The sequence below is a fragment of the Argiope bruennichi genome, chromosome X1 (genome assembly GCF_947563725.1).
Source record: "Argiope bruennichi chromosome X1, qqArgBrue1.1, whole genome shotgun sequence".
NCBI classification, from domain to species: domain Eukaryota; kingdom Metazoa; phylum Arthropoda; class Arachnida; order Araneae; family Araneidae; genus Argiope; species Argiope bruennichi.
In genome coordinates, this window is record NC_079162.1 from 103,873,439 (window position 1) to 103,887,862 (window position 14,424).

At 29.9% G+C, this 14,424-nt stretch overlaps 1 protein-coding gene across 4 annotated transcripts in view; it reads right to left on the bottom strand.

The window, feature by feature from the left end:
- Window positions 1–14,424, bottom strand: part of LOC129958423 (integrin-linked protein kinase-like) — a 95,900-nt gene that overhangs the window by 28,311 nt on the left and 53,165 nt on the right. The window contains exons 1-3 of one of the 4 annotated variants that reach the window (XM_056070908.1): window positions 3,124–3,247; window positions 2,924–2,975; window positions 1,872–1,971 (exon numbers count right to left, since the gene is read on the bottom strand). In XM_056070908.1, the coding sequence (XP_055926883.1) occupies window positions 1,872–1,960 (89 nt within the window). In that variant the 5' untranslated portion in view covers window positions 1,961–1,971; window positions 2,924–2,975; window positions 3,124–3,247. The other 3 variants (XM_056070909.1, XM_056070912.1, XM_056070913.1) reach the window with 3 other exon arrangements.

The window sequence follows — 14,424 nt, forward strand, 5'->3', positions numbered from 1 at the left end:
ATTTCTGTAGTTTGCTTGAGCCTATGTTATATTTAAAATAATTCTAATAAAAGAAACAGAATTACACAATTACAGACGAACTTCTTCAATGGCAATGGTGGTAATAATTTATTTTGAAATGTATACAACTAGAATAATAAACTATAAAGAAATAAAAAATTCTTCTAAGGATTTTGACAATATTTTTAACTTCATTCACACAATGAACTTCTCATCTAGAAGATAAATAAAGGATAAAAGATAAATAAAATTAAGATGAAAATTTAAGTGAATCACAAATACACTTCTCTCTTCTGCAAGAACTCCCTTTCTTGCTGGGCAGACCACGACCCTTTACGAGGCAAACCCTAATGCTACTTCTATTAATAACTCATAAAGGGTGAAATACACATTCACCAGGCATAATTAAAATAAATTCTTCACTGCCTAAAACACTAAAATTAAAGAAGTTTGAACATTTTTCAAGTCGAAGCAAGTTTCACACAATCCATATTTCACATTTCTGCTGTTTGATAACTATTTCAATATTTTAATATATGCGATGACTACTACTAAAGAAAGAGGGAGTGGAAGAAAGGTGTATTATTTTGATATGAGTTGATACTGCTGGATCTATATCACCATGGATTCCTCCTCTGAATTCTCTTTCCTACATTTTTTTCTTGATACATATGTTGAATAAGGTTTTGATTGCTTTTGATTTACCAAATTCTACAATAGGACATACAAAAAAAAAAAAAAAAAATGTTCTCTTGGTGTTTTTCTAGAAAATAAAACATTTTTAAGGACTCCCCCCCCCAATAACAAGCATTTTTATGGTGTTTAAAAATGGTTTTTAAATACAAGTACTTTTAAGTACTTTTTATGATGTCATGCATCCACATACAATTGTGTCATTCATTTTTTATAAATAAGTAAATGAAATTGCCCAGCAGTTACAATTATTAAAATTTTAAACACCCATTCTTTAAAGGTTTTCTTTTAAGGAAGAATAATTAAAATAAGTCTTTTGAATAATATAAGTATTGTTTCATATAAAGTAGGACATACTGATAATGACAGTTTGATGAGATCAATAAATGACAATACTAAATGAGGGTAAGAGTACCAGAGTTTTATGATACAAAATCCAGCATGATCATGCTGTATCAGCCAATAATGAAAAGATGGAAGTTAAGCAATACAAGAAAAGAAATTATAAAGAAGATATCCATTCAACCTAAAATATATAAATGTTTTTGAAATAAACCCACATTCAGAAATATGGCTGAGTAGATATCTACCTATATTAGTAGGAATTGAAAAATATAGAAATCTTCATACGGCATTTTGCAAATACGATGTAATCTAAAATAATAATCTTATTTACTTCAAATAGGTAGAAAATATAACATGGACAGAATTTGTCTTAAGACTAATATTTCAAAGCTCTAAAGGAAAATTAATGTATAAGATTCAAAGCTAGGACTAAGTTAGTATAATCAGCCCTTTTCATACCCAGTGATGGTTATGAAATACCATCTATATATAGTAACTTTAAATTAGAAGCATCTTTGCACTTATTATAGAAAAGTTGGAAGAATAAAAAAATATTTGTAAAAAGATAAACATGCTTCTAGAGGAGAAATTATTCTAAACATGAAAGTTATATTTTTAACATCTGGTTGACTGCTACATGACATAGTACGTATCAAGATGTAATAAATATTAAATGCCAAAATTATCTATTTGGGCTGCTAAATTATCAAAAACTAAATACATAAATAGCAATTAATGTCTTAATTTCTAGTTATTCATTTCATAATTTTTCCTTAAATGAATTAACCACTACAAATATTAAAATGAATAAAGAAAGATAATATAACTATTACCCTTGATTCATATCATGTTCAGTGTCATCTAACCAGACTCGTACTTGGAAAGCATTGCCTTCTCTGCACCAGTGAAAAATATCCTCCATTTTTCACAAAACTGCAATACCAAAATGTAAAGTTGTACAACAAAATAAAAATATGATAACTGCTAATTCATGTTCAGATTATTTAAAGCTTACACCAAGGCACAAGGGTTATTCAAACTATTGTTTTACAAAAGACAGTATTGCAAATATCTGCATTTTAGTGCAACCTCAACTCCCCTTTAACAACTGCTTTTGTAAGAATGATTTAGTCTGTTAGATTTGCTGCAGCCACTCATTTGTGATTGTCAGAAATTTCCAATCAGAAGAATCATTATAAATCAATAACAAAATGTAACTGGAATTCAATAAAATCATTTTATAAAATATACATGATTTACTTAATTAAAAAGAAACAATCATATAATCTAATTTTTGTTATACAATATTTTGTAATAAACAGCATTTATACTCTTAAGGAAATTCACTGATATGAAGTTTTTTTTAAAATGTTACTTATGAAACTGATTCATAAACTCTTTTATGCTAGTAAAGAGTAAATACCAAAGTAAACAATCTTAAATATTCATACAAACACCTGAAGTAAACAAATAGTTATAGTTAATTATATTGAAACAAAACATTTATCTATAGAGATGTTTATCAAAAAGAATTGAACAATTTATATTTTTGAAGAATTAGGTCAGTTTTTCTAGCTTCCAACAAATTTTAGTTAATTTTTTTTCTTTCTTTTTTTTTTTTTTAATATTATGCAAGAGATAAGTGCAAAAATTATTCAAGATAAGAAAGTAGTTCAAGTGAAAAAAAATATAAATTTTATAACTTCAAACTGTTTAAAATTTTGTTTTGGTATAAAGTTTTTAAAATCCTGTAAATAAACAATTAAGAAAACAAAAATTAATCTCTAAAAACACTGTTTTATGCACTACCTTGATATTCGAAACCTAAAAATTTTCACGATATTAGAGCAAACATGAACAAATGTTATCCCCACCTTTAACTTACTTTTTTTTTTAAGCGGTCTCAGGACAGATGTTAGGAATTCTTCAAATATTGCCTAAAAAAACAAAAAATATCTACTAAAAGCTATTCATAAACTTGAAATTTTTTAATTAACTTTAAATTTATTACTATCCACGGCATTAAGCATCAATATTTTCTCATTCAATCCAAGAAATGATTTTATGAAGAATTTAAATACACACCTGTCATGTAACACCATAAATGGTTTGTCCCATCGGTAACCAAGCACATGGAGTGGGCGCCTGACGCAAGCGCATTGTTTACCTGTCCCAAAATTACAACAACAAAGACAGTATGTGGCAAAATAGAGAAGCCGTTATTCTCCTTCTTACGCTTAAATTTCAACGCCACTTTCAAAATCTTCGCGATATTGCTTAAAATGTAAGGAATGATTATTGGTATTTCTTAAGCTATAAATTTGTTACTGATTGTGATAGTTACACATTAATATCACCTTCTTTATGAATATACTCAGAAGAAAATCTTATTTATTAAAAAACTATCACGATTTTATTTTTGCTCAATTTTTACTCTTAATAATTTTTCGTTTCGAGTGGCCGTAAAAATGCACAAAAAAAATCACCAAAATGCCAGTAATAATTTATTAATTATGGTTAACCAATTACACAATTAATGAATTTGAATGCTTATGCGTGACCCTCTGGAGATAAAATATCGCTTGAAGGTCACGGCTTATGGCGCATGTGTCGTTCGAAATGTGGGACATTTGGACCAATGAGAATGCACGATTCTCTGACGTTTGGCGCCTAATCTTGCTAATGATTGTTGTTTTCACTACTGTTAATAACAAATGACTGAAAAAAGAATAAATGACTATCAACGTGAGATTTGATTGTTTCTTTCCTCAATATAGGATATAAAATCAAATTTCAGTAATAATAAATATGCACATTTTTTAACTTTCAATTTTTAGATGCTAGTTTGATTACTGTTTTGTGGCTAAAAATGCTAGAAGTAATATTGAATTCATCATCCTATTTATTGGATACTTATTAGCTAATATATATGCTTTAAACAGTTTACAAAATAAAGTCAGTATTTTTACAAAGCTCATATGACAATCTATTTCTGTAACAGACTCATTGTAGCAAATTTCGTTTATTAAACTCATCAGAATAAGTTTGATAATATGTAATTACCAGGATAAGGGCATTTAAAACAATTCAAATAATACGCTAGAAACTTTTGAAGTTCATTGAATAATCAATTAAAGGACATCTGAAGAAACAGTGTTGAGTTTAACTGATATTTTGAGGATATATACACTTTAGTTCTGACAAATCTGGTTAAGAATGAAATAATTAATCATCGGGGTGCCTTATGCATTTTAAAAATTGATAATATCTTGAAATAAGTGCTTGATTCTGGAATTTAAAGCAAGATTTATACAAAGAAACAGTACACAATTACAGTTAAATAGTATATATATATTTTTAAAAATTAGATTTATTTCAACTTACCTGTTTCAATACCAATATATAATTTGAATACTAAATCAACACACACACACACACACACACACACACACACACACACACACACACACACAGGGTCTCACAAAAGTGATGGGACACTTGTGCTTTACAAAAAGAAACTGTAATAAAATAAATAGATAAACATATACAAAACTTTTTTGGGTGTGTTTCATATTTAAAGTTAGTAACAATTATTACATAACATACATTTTGTCAAAATATTAAAATATTAATTTAATAAAAATACAATTGTTTAGAACGGAGCAAAAAATGGCTCACATAAGTGATGGGACACTTACTTTTCCATCAAATATTTATCCAAAAATTTTACTTTTTAAAAGGTTTTAATATTTTGTTGGATTTCCTTTTACTTTTAAAACATGATTTAATCTTCTTGGGATGGATTCGACTAATTTTTTTGTGATTTCTGGAGTGATTTTACCCCATTCTTCTTGAAGCACCGATTTTAATTGTTGTTTTGAAGAAATGGTGTGTTTGCTAATTCTTGATTCCAATTCTTGCCAAATATTCTCTATAGGATTTAAGTCTGGAGATTGTGGTGGGGTTTTTATTATTTCAGGACAGTTATACAGCAGCCAGAGTCTAACGTTCAAAGCAGTGTGCTTGGGGTCATTGTCCTGGTAGAATTTAAAATTGTTATGAAGGTTCAATTTTCGTGCTGAAGATTTCAAATTTTGCTTTAAAATGTCAATATATTTATACTGATCCATTATACTGTCAATAAAAACAAGATTGCCAACTCCAGCGGACGACATACACGCCCATACCATAACTCCTCCTCCACCATGTTTTATTGTTGGCACCAAGTTCTGTTTGCGAAATTCTTCCCTGGGTTTTCTCCACACCAAGATTCTATCGTCAGAACCAAATATATCAAATTTACTCTAATCAGCAAATATAACTTTATTCCAGTAATCAGAATTCTTATTTATGTTGGATTTTGTGAAAGCTAGTCTGAGTTTTATATTCTTTTCACTTACGAAGAATTTTTTCCTGGCTACTCTACCGTGATATCCAGCAGATCGAATTACCCTTCTAATAGTCTCAGGATTAGCAATTATTCCATATAATGCTTGTAAATCAGCAGAAACTTTAGGATCATTCTTTCTTGGATTTTTTTTATTATTTCGAACGATAATTCGCTTTATTCCATTGGATAGCTTTGATGGTCAACTAGGTTTTCTTTTATGCTGAATAATATGATTCTTTTTATATCGTTTAATGATATTGAAAACTGTTGAATGACTCAAGTTAACTGTTTCAGCAGTTTTTCTAATAGATTTTCCACGTTCAATATGCAAATTAATAACTAATTTTCGAATTTCAGGCGAAGTTTCTTTTCGTTTAGCATTCATGGCTGCACAGAGCTAAAAAACACAAAAATTCCAAAACAAACTGGAAAGAAATACTTCAGACGATTTTATAAATTATTGCCAATTGCTTTTGAGTAAAAATAAAACCACCAAAAATATTTTTATTGCTTATTTCAGACGATTTTTGTTGCATATCTAATGGTGTCCCATCACTTATGTCAGCTATTTTTTGCTCCGTTCTAAACAATTGTATTTTTATTAAATTAATATTTTAATATTTTGACAAAATGTATGTTATGTAATAATTGTTACTAAATTTAAGTATGAAAAACACCCACAAAAAATTTGTGCATGTTTTTTAAATTTATTTTATTACAGTTTCCTTTTGTAAAGCACAAGTGTCCCATCACTTTTGTGAGACACTGTATATATATATACTTTTATATTAAGACTGATTTGAAATACTCTAAAACAAAAATCTTTAACTTTCATCATTCATCTGCTGGAAACTAATTATAATATTCGAAACTGTCTAGAAAATTAAATATATTGCAATTTTTTCCAGTTCAATTTTCATCAAAAATGTAGATTTCTATTTTTTATCTTTGGTATTACAAAACAAAATAAGTTATTTTTGATAAGTTAACATTAAAATTCTTCTACTTAAGGAATATATGCTGTTTCTCACAAAATTATCAAACAATGCTTATATTTGTTCATACTCACAAATCCTTCACTCTATTTGTTACAGTAAAAATTTCTTAGTTTAACAAAATTAAAACACAACAGTTTTTTTTAGTTTTATTTAGCCAACAAATTATTTAGAGTATTAATTTTTTTTTTATTTCAACAACAGTGAAAGCTTGAATTTGAAAAAAATAATGTTACAAAATAAAAGTCATGTTAATTTATTTTGATTTAATAATATTTTATTCTTTGAAACTATCTCAACTTTCTATTCCTGATCATTTACCAACTGATCAACTACAATAATTTTTTTTGAACCATATATATTTTATTTCATATAGATTAGCACAAATAAAGAATTTATCTTTTAAATTCTTTTTTCCTGTAAACATAATAATTTATTTTTTAATTTCTAATCACTGTTAGATAACATTACAGAGAAGCTTTATTATGTATCTACTGGTGAGCAATAATGACAGTTAAAAATTAATATGACAATTGCATATGCCTTATTTCATAATGATATATTATCTCATATTGTGGTATTTAATACTAAAGTCCAAAACACAAGTTTGTAATTAAAAATTCTGAGTCAAATAATGGTTTCAATCATCGCATTCCTAGGACCAACAGGTAATCGTTCTCTGATTGCAAAGAGCAGCAATGAAATTAATTTTTTTCCATTGTAATTTAAATTATATGGAACCCAATTCTGCCTTAATATTTTAATATCATGTTTTTGATTGAGTTATGTTTAAAAATTTAGCAAAACAGGTTGACATAAAGGGACATTACACCAGTCAGATAAGTATATTAATAAAATTACAATATAAATTTACAATGATATTTTCAGTGTCCTTATGCATATCAAAATGTTTTTCAACTGTTTAAAGGTTCGCAAAAGCTTTAATAGTTTTCTTCTTCTTCATGAGCACAACAGCTCCTTGAAGACCTTGGCTGCCTCAACCACGCGCACTTTCCAGCGCTTTCTATCCTCCGCAACTCCCTCCAGTTCTTTATCCTCAGAACACTCAGGTCTCTTTCCACATCATCCAGCCATCTAGTTTGAGGTCTTCTTCTGGCCTGGGATCCCATAGGATTTTTAAAAGTGGATATTTTGAGGGTGCTATTTTCAGGGCTTCTCCAGATATGGCCGAGCCATCTTAACTGTAGAAAACTGACTGGTTACGAGATTATTTTAAAACTTTGTTGTATCGTTCTTGCATCTGGCAATTTCTTTTTATGAGAACTTCTGTTTTAAATTTTACGTTTTGATGGAATGTTTTGTATGCGTCGTAGTTTTAGATGTCCGTGAATGTAATTAGATGTAGTTAAAGTAGATTAAAAGCTTTAGTAAGTTTTTGAAGAGTATTGAGTTTTATATACTACATCACATGAGTATTGAGAATTAGGAATATTGATACATAATAGAGTTTGGAGATCAATATCCGACATTAACCTATTGCTCCGGATAATCAGTGTTATCTGTGGTTAACTATAGAGTTTGTATAATTCAAAATTGAATCTAGGTCGTCAACATCCTATCTCTAGCATTGGGCCAAAGATAGTTCTAAGGATCTTTCTCTCGAACATGGTCAGAGAATGCTGAATGTCCAAGTTTCTCTTGTATAGAGCAAAACAGGCATAATAAGTGTCTTATAAATTCTTAGTTAGTTTTTCGACTGATTAAGTTGAATTTTAGTTGGTTTTTTTCCATCCAAATAGACATTTATTAGTCATTTTTATTCAATTGTCAATTTTTGCTCTTATTTTATTATTGTCATTAATCTTTGTGCCTAGGTATTTGAAATGATCGACTTTTTCGAAGGTGTGACCGTTAATACACAGAGGAACACTGATTTATAGTTGAGGGCGGGAATTCCATAAATTTAGTTTTATATTCGTTGATGATAAGGCCCATATTTGTGGCAAAAGTTTCCAAAAATTGAATGGCCTCTCTCACTGCCCTTTCTGACCTTCCAATAATGTATATATCATCTGCATAGGCCAGCAGTTCAATGGATCTATTCCATAGAGTGCCCTTTTCGTCTAATCCACTATCCCGGATACATTTCTCCAAGGCAATGTTAAAAAGCAGACAAGGCCTCTCTGTTAAAAAGGGTTTAGATAAATGGTTTTGGATTTTAACCCTGCATCTTACATTATTAAGTGTAGCCTTAGTAAATTAACAAGTTTAGTAGGGATTCTAAACTCTTCCGTTGCTTCAAATAGCTTCTCTCTTTTTATACTGTCATAAGCAGCTTTAAAGTCTATAAATAAATGAAAAGTTTTGATGTTATATTCTTTAGTTTTTTCCAAAATTTGTCTTAAAGTGTGAATTTGATCTATAGTAGATTTTTACGATCTAAATACATATTGGTAGTCTCCAATCACTTTGTCAATATGAGGTAGAAGTCTTGCAAAAAGCAAGTTGGAGAAGATTTAATGCTCCTATAATTCCGACATTCAAGATGGTCTCCTTTCTTGGACATATGGAGCTTTCCTCCTATTCAATGGGTAGTTTCTCCTTAGCCCAAATTTTAATCATGATTTTATGGATGGCATTTATAAGCCCCGGTTCTTCGTCTTTTAGTAGTTCAGATGGAATATAGTCTGGACCAGCCGCTCTGTTACTTGTAAGTTTTTTAATAGTAAGAATCGCCTCATTTAATGAAGGAGGGGGATTGTCCGTATATGGGAGGGTAGCAGGTTCATCAGAACTGCCAGGTGGGTCAAAAGTATCATCTCTTGCTTCAAGCAAATCTTGAAAATAGCTCCTCCATACTTTCAGTACTTCGTGGAGATCACTCACAAGTTCTACATTTTAAAGTTCTTGGCTTGAATTCTTTTCTCATATTATTGACTCTTTTATAAAACTTTCTACATTCCCTTTGATTATTCAGAACTTCCAGGTTTGTTAACGATTCCTCCAGAAAAGCTCTCTTTTTTTCTATGTAGTCTTTTCACTACTCTCCTCAAGTCCTTATATATTTCCTCATAATATCTAGTGCGGTGTTTCTGTAGCATCAATCTGTAGGTCTTATTCTTGTCCTCAGAGACCTTTCTGCACTCGTCGTCAAACCACTCATTTTCAGTACGACGCCCTAAACTTGGGATGGTCTCACATGCTGATTTTAAGATGATTTCTTTTACAGAATTCCAGTTAAAATCGAGGTTTGGGTTTCTTTTTCCAGTTCAATGCAATTAGATAAATTGAGCTTATACTCCTTGAGTATATTATGGTCCATTAGTTTGGCAATGTCTAGTTTGAAACTGGTATTTTCCCTCTTGGAATATAAATTCTTACATATTCTAACTTTGGAGATGACAAGAATATGCTCGGAATCGACATTCGCACCCCTGTAACTCCTCACATCCATTACATTATTGTGATGTCTTTTATCCACAAGTATATGGTCTATTTGATTAAGAGTTAGACCATCAAGAGATCGCTAAGTATACTTATATATTCTCTTATGCGGGAATGCCGTACTGGCTAAATATATATTTATTGAGACAGCAAAATCAAATAGTATCAATCCATTTTCATTGGTCTCATTGTGCAGGCTTTCGGTAGCTGAGTGGGATCTAAGAAATCGTTCTCTTCCGAGTTTAGCATTGAAGTCTCCGAGGATCAACTTCATATCTTGTGCAGGGCAAGAATTGTAGCTTTTCATCAACAGGTCGTAGAATAGATCTTTTTCTGGATCATCTTTTTCCTCAGTTGGTGAATGAGCACAAATAAGGGTGATATTGTAATGCCTTCCTCTTAACCTGATTTTACAAAGTCTTATATTTATGGCTTGAAAATCAATAACAGAATTTCTCAGTCTTTTGCCAACAATGAAACCTATGCCGAATTGGTGGGTTTTGCCTTGGCAGCTGTAATATACTCTGCAGTCCTTCTTGTCTATAATACCTTGTCCCAGCCGTTTCATCTTCTGAATCACTAATATATCAGTGTCATATTTGATAGTTACGTCAATCAAATTTTTCAGTGCACCTCCCTTATACAGGGTGCGAATATTCCATGTAGCAATTCTCAAGTCCCTTTCCGTTCCGAGTCGCCTGGGTATATTCCGACCAGTTTTTGCGCCCTGTTGAGGGCAGGGGCCATGCTAATCTCCTCTGTATTGTTCCAATTTTTTAGTTTTAAGGATTTTACATTCTAGATATAAAAAATGTACCATTTTTCTGATTTAAGTTGATAAAAATGCCAAAACTGCATAGTTTAACAAAGAAATTTAAATATTGTAAAACAAGAGCTTAAACATTGTCTTAGGAACTAAACACTGACTTTCTCTCTGATGAATGTATTAATTTGAAAAATTGTAATCAGGCATATGTATTATAACACAACATAACATAATGCTAAGCATATTTTCTTCCTAACATAAGCAGTCACTATTACATAATCGAATTTAATCTCACAGTGAAAAATATAAATAAATCTACAGTACATTTAATAAATAAAGATGAGGCATATTAAATTAACATACAATATAAAAAGTTTTATTAATTTAAAAGTAATTTTCTGGATGCTTTCATTCTTTTATAAAATTATAACATATGAAAGACAAATTTAAAGATATAAAAATATATATTAATTTTATATAATTAAATAAACTAATCAAAAATTCGTAGTCATTGAAATGAAAATCAATATGAAACAAAATCAAACACTACAAGAAATTTAATAAACAAGGATAAAATTTTATGAACTTAGAAAAACCATTGAAAAAAGCTTCATTATACAGGGTGTTTCAAAAACGTTGACCGCGGCCTTTATTCCTGAAATATTGATCGTAGACATATAATGTAAATTACAAAGTTGTGTCAAAAAAAGGTGTAAATTGCTATGAAATCTATTAAAGTTTTCAGGTGATTAAACTTTAAAAAATACAAAATTTTAGTTTTTATACTGACCTCGTACAAAAAAAATTCCCTGTGAGTAAAATGTGCCGCATCCTTTAATAAGATCATGTACGAAATTTCAGCATTTTATCACAAAAAGTCTCAATGATATGAAACTACATAAATGGTGACTTAAACCACTTTTCGATGCTTGGATACGAGTTCACAAAGTGAAAAAATCATTTCGGATGTTCGTATTTTAGGGGTCGTACACAAATTAACAAAGAAAGTAATGGTTGAATAAATAAATAATAATTTTACTATTTATTTGTTCAAAGGTATTAAAAATTTGTAGAAATTATAACTTAAAGGAACGATTACATAAAGGAAAGATTATTTTAATTCAAGATTACATAAAAAAAAATTTTTACAAGTTCACTGACTGTGCTATTTTTAAATTATATTTTGTAATTCATGATATAAAATTTTAAAGTATTTTTCAGGGAGCATAGATTTTAAAATTTGCATTTAAAACTAAAGATATGAAGCATATTTAATTTTCTTATGATGCATTCCCGCGTCGCGTCATCTGCACTGAAGCTGTGAACATTTGCATTTTAATTTGTGATTGATCCTTACATGATTTTGTACATGACCTTATTAGAGGATGGGGCACATTTTACTCATTGGGATTTTTCTTTTGTACGGGGTCCATATAAAAATTTAAATTTTGCATTTTTTAAAGTTTAATCCCCTGAAAATTTTAATAGATTTCATAACATTTTACACCTTTTTTAACGCAACTTTGTAATTTACAGTATATGTCTACGATCAATATTTAAGGAATAAAAGCCAAAGCCAAGGTTTTTGTGACACCCTGTATATAAGGTCATATCGGTAGAAAGTTTGATTTTTTCAAGATGCAATGTCAGTTTGGATATACTAAGCTTTCACTTTTAAATCTAATGAAGGGATATTTTGTAAATGTCGCCTAAGCAACACCTTGAACCACAGAAAATTTAAATTTTTTCTGTCATAAATTACCTTACGATTCGAAAACAAATTCGTTAATCTCGATCAACTCAATATATTAAAATTTTGTAGTGGCAAGAAGGATTTGCCAAATTCACTCTGGAAGCAGCTGTGTCAACAGAAAAGCAAAATGGTCTATTATGACTCATTAGTTAGTATGATGAAATATTGAACATTTCGGACATTTTAGCAGTACGTTCTTTCTGCAGCCATAAAACTCAACATATCTACTTTGCAAACGGGTAAATAATTTTCAGATTTCTATGCAATTTTGTCCCCAATCGTAGAAACTACAAAATTCAAAAAAGTGAATTTTTAATATCTGACAGACAGACATCGAACCACCACCTTGAAAGGATTTGCTTCCGATAATAAGGATAAAATGATGCAACAGCTATCGTAACTTCAGTGAAAATAAATTACATTCATTCATGCTTAAAGTTGAGAAGATTAAGAAAGATAATAGAAAAAATTTCCAAAATTTCTTCCGATTAACTTCCGGATCTTTATATTCTTAGAACCTCACTCCCCCAACCCCCCACCACCCACTTAAAATTGAATAAATATCAAATTAACCTCTATTCATTTGGCTTTCTATTCTTTATGTTCACATAATAAGCGATATCATGTATTCCATATAAGGTGGGCGGCATTAGCACATTCCAGACTCCGATTACCCATTCTTTGTGGAACGACGCAATTAACGCTCGCTTAATTTGAACGAATTAAGGAATTAAATCTAATTAGAGAATTAAAAAATATCCCATAGATTTCGAACTCAAAATTGTTAAATAAAATATAAAATTGCTTATGCTGAATGAATAAGAAAAGTGCTTAGTTCAAAATGAAAACAATCTGTTTGGAAAGCTCTGAAAGAAGCAAATTAAGTAGGTACAGTGAGAGTCAAAAGAGAGTAAACACCCATGATTGATTTAGAAAATGTGTTATTACAAATATATTATTGACTTATAATATAAAATTGATATATACAGTTATTAACTTATTTAAGCAGAATCGAATAACTTATAAACATTTAATTAAAATAAAACACAAAGAAATAACTCAACTTGAACTTAAGAACATCTAATTTTATGCGTCAAAAAAAGTAAACACTCATAACTCTTTCTCCTTCAAATGTTTTAATTTTATAGACATTATCACTTTTTTCTTAGAGGATCTTGATATAAGTTGAAGTCTTATATTCTGTCTCAATTTATGCAAATTTCTAGAAAAATCTGGGAGATTTTGCGGTGGAGAAACAAATAGCACTAGAAACGAGAAAACTGATAATAAACAAAGGAAAATAGTAAATTCTTACATGAAATAGAAAAAAATTGCTTAAAGTAGCCATTTCACAGTAAAGAAAATTCTTGAAAAACATTTCAAAAACAAACAGATTAAAGATTTTCAGAGGACAGGAAGACCAAGACGACTTATTAATACAGAAAGAGCAGTAGTACGAGAGATCAAAGCTAATCCAGCTGCAGTTGTTAAAATATCTCAAAACATCTCGCGAAGACAGTAAGTGCAAGCACTATGAGGAGGTCTCTTCATGAACATGGGTTACATGGCAGGATTCCCTGTAAAAAATCATTCACCACGGAATCGAACCAGAAAAAACGTCTGCTGATTGCCAAAAGTACCTTAATAAGGATTTAGATTTTTGTAATAATATTTTATTTAGCGATGAGAAAAAAACTGAATTATTTGGAACACAGAAGCTCGCAAAAATATGGAAATCAAAAATGAAGTATCCAGTTACGATAATTAAACATGGGGATGTATCCGTTAAGATCCGAGAGTGTATGGTGGTAGCAGGGATCTGTAATTTAGTATTTGCCGAATCCAGAATGAACAAAATTGACAACCTAAATATTTTAAAAGATAATGTTGCTCCTAATATTATGAATTTGGGATTGCCACACAGCTAGATCTTCCAACATGATAATGATCTCAAAGACACATCAAACATTTTAAAAGAATAGTAATTCTATAGTGTTGTGAATACTTTGGACTATCTTCCATAGTTACCGGATCAATATCCCATTCAAAATTTATGGACACATCTTTAAAAAAATGT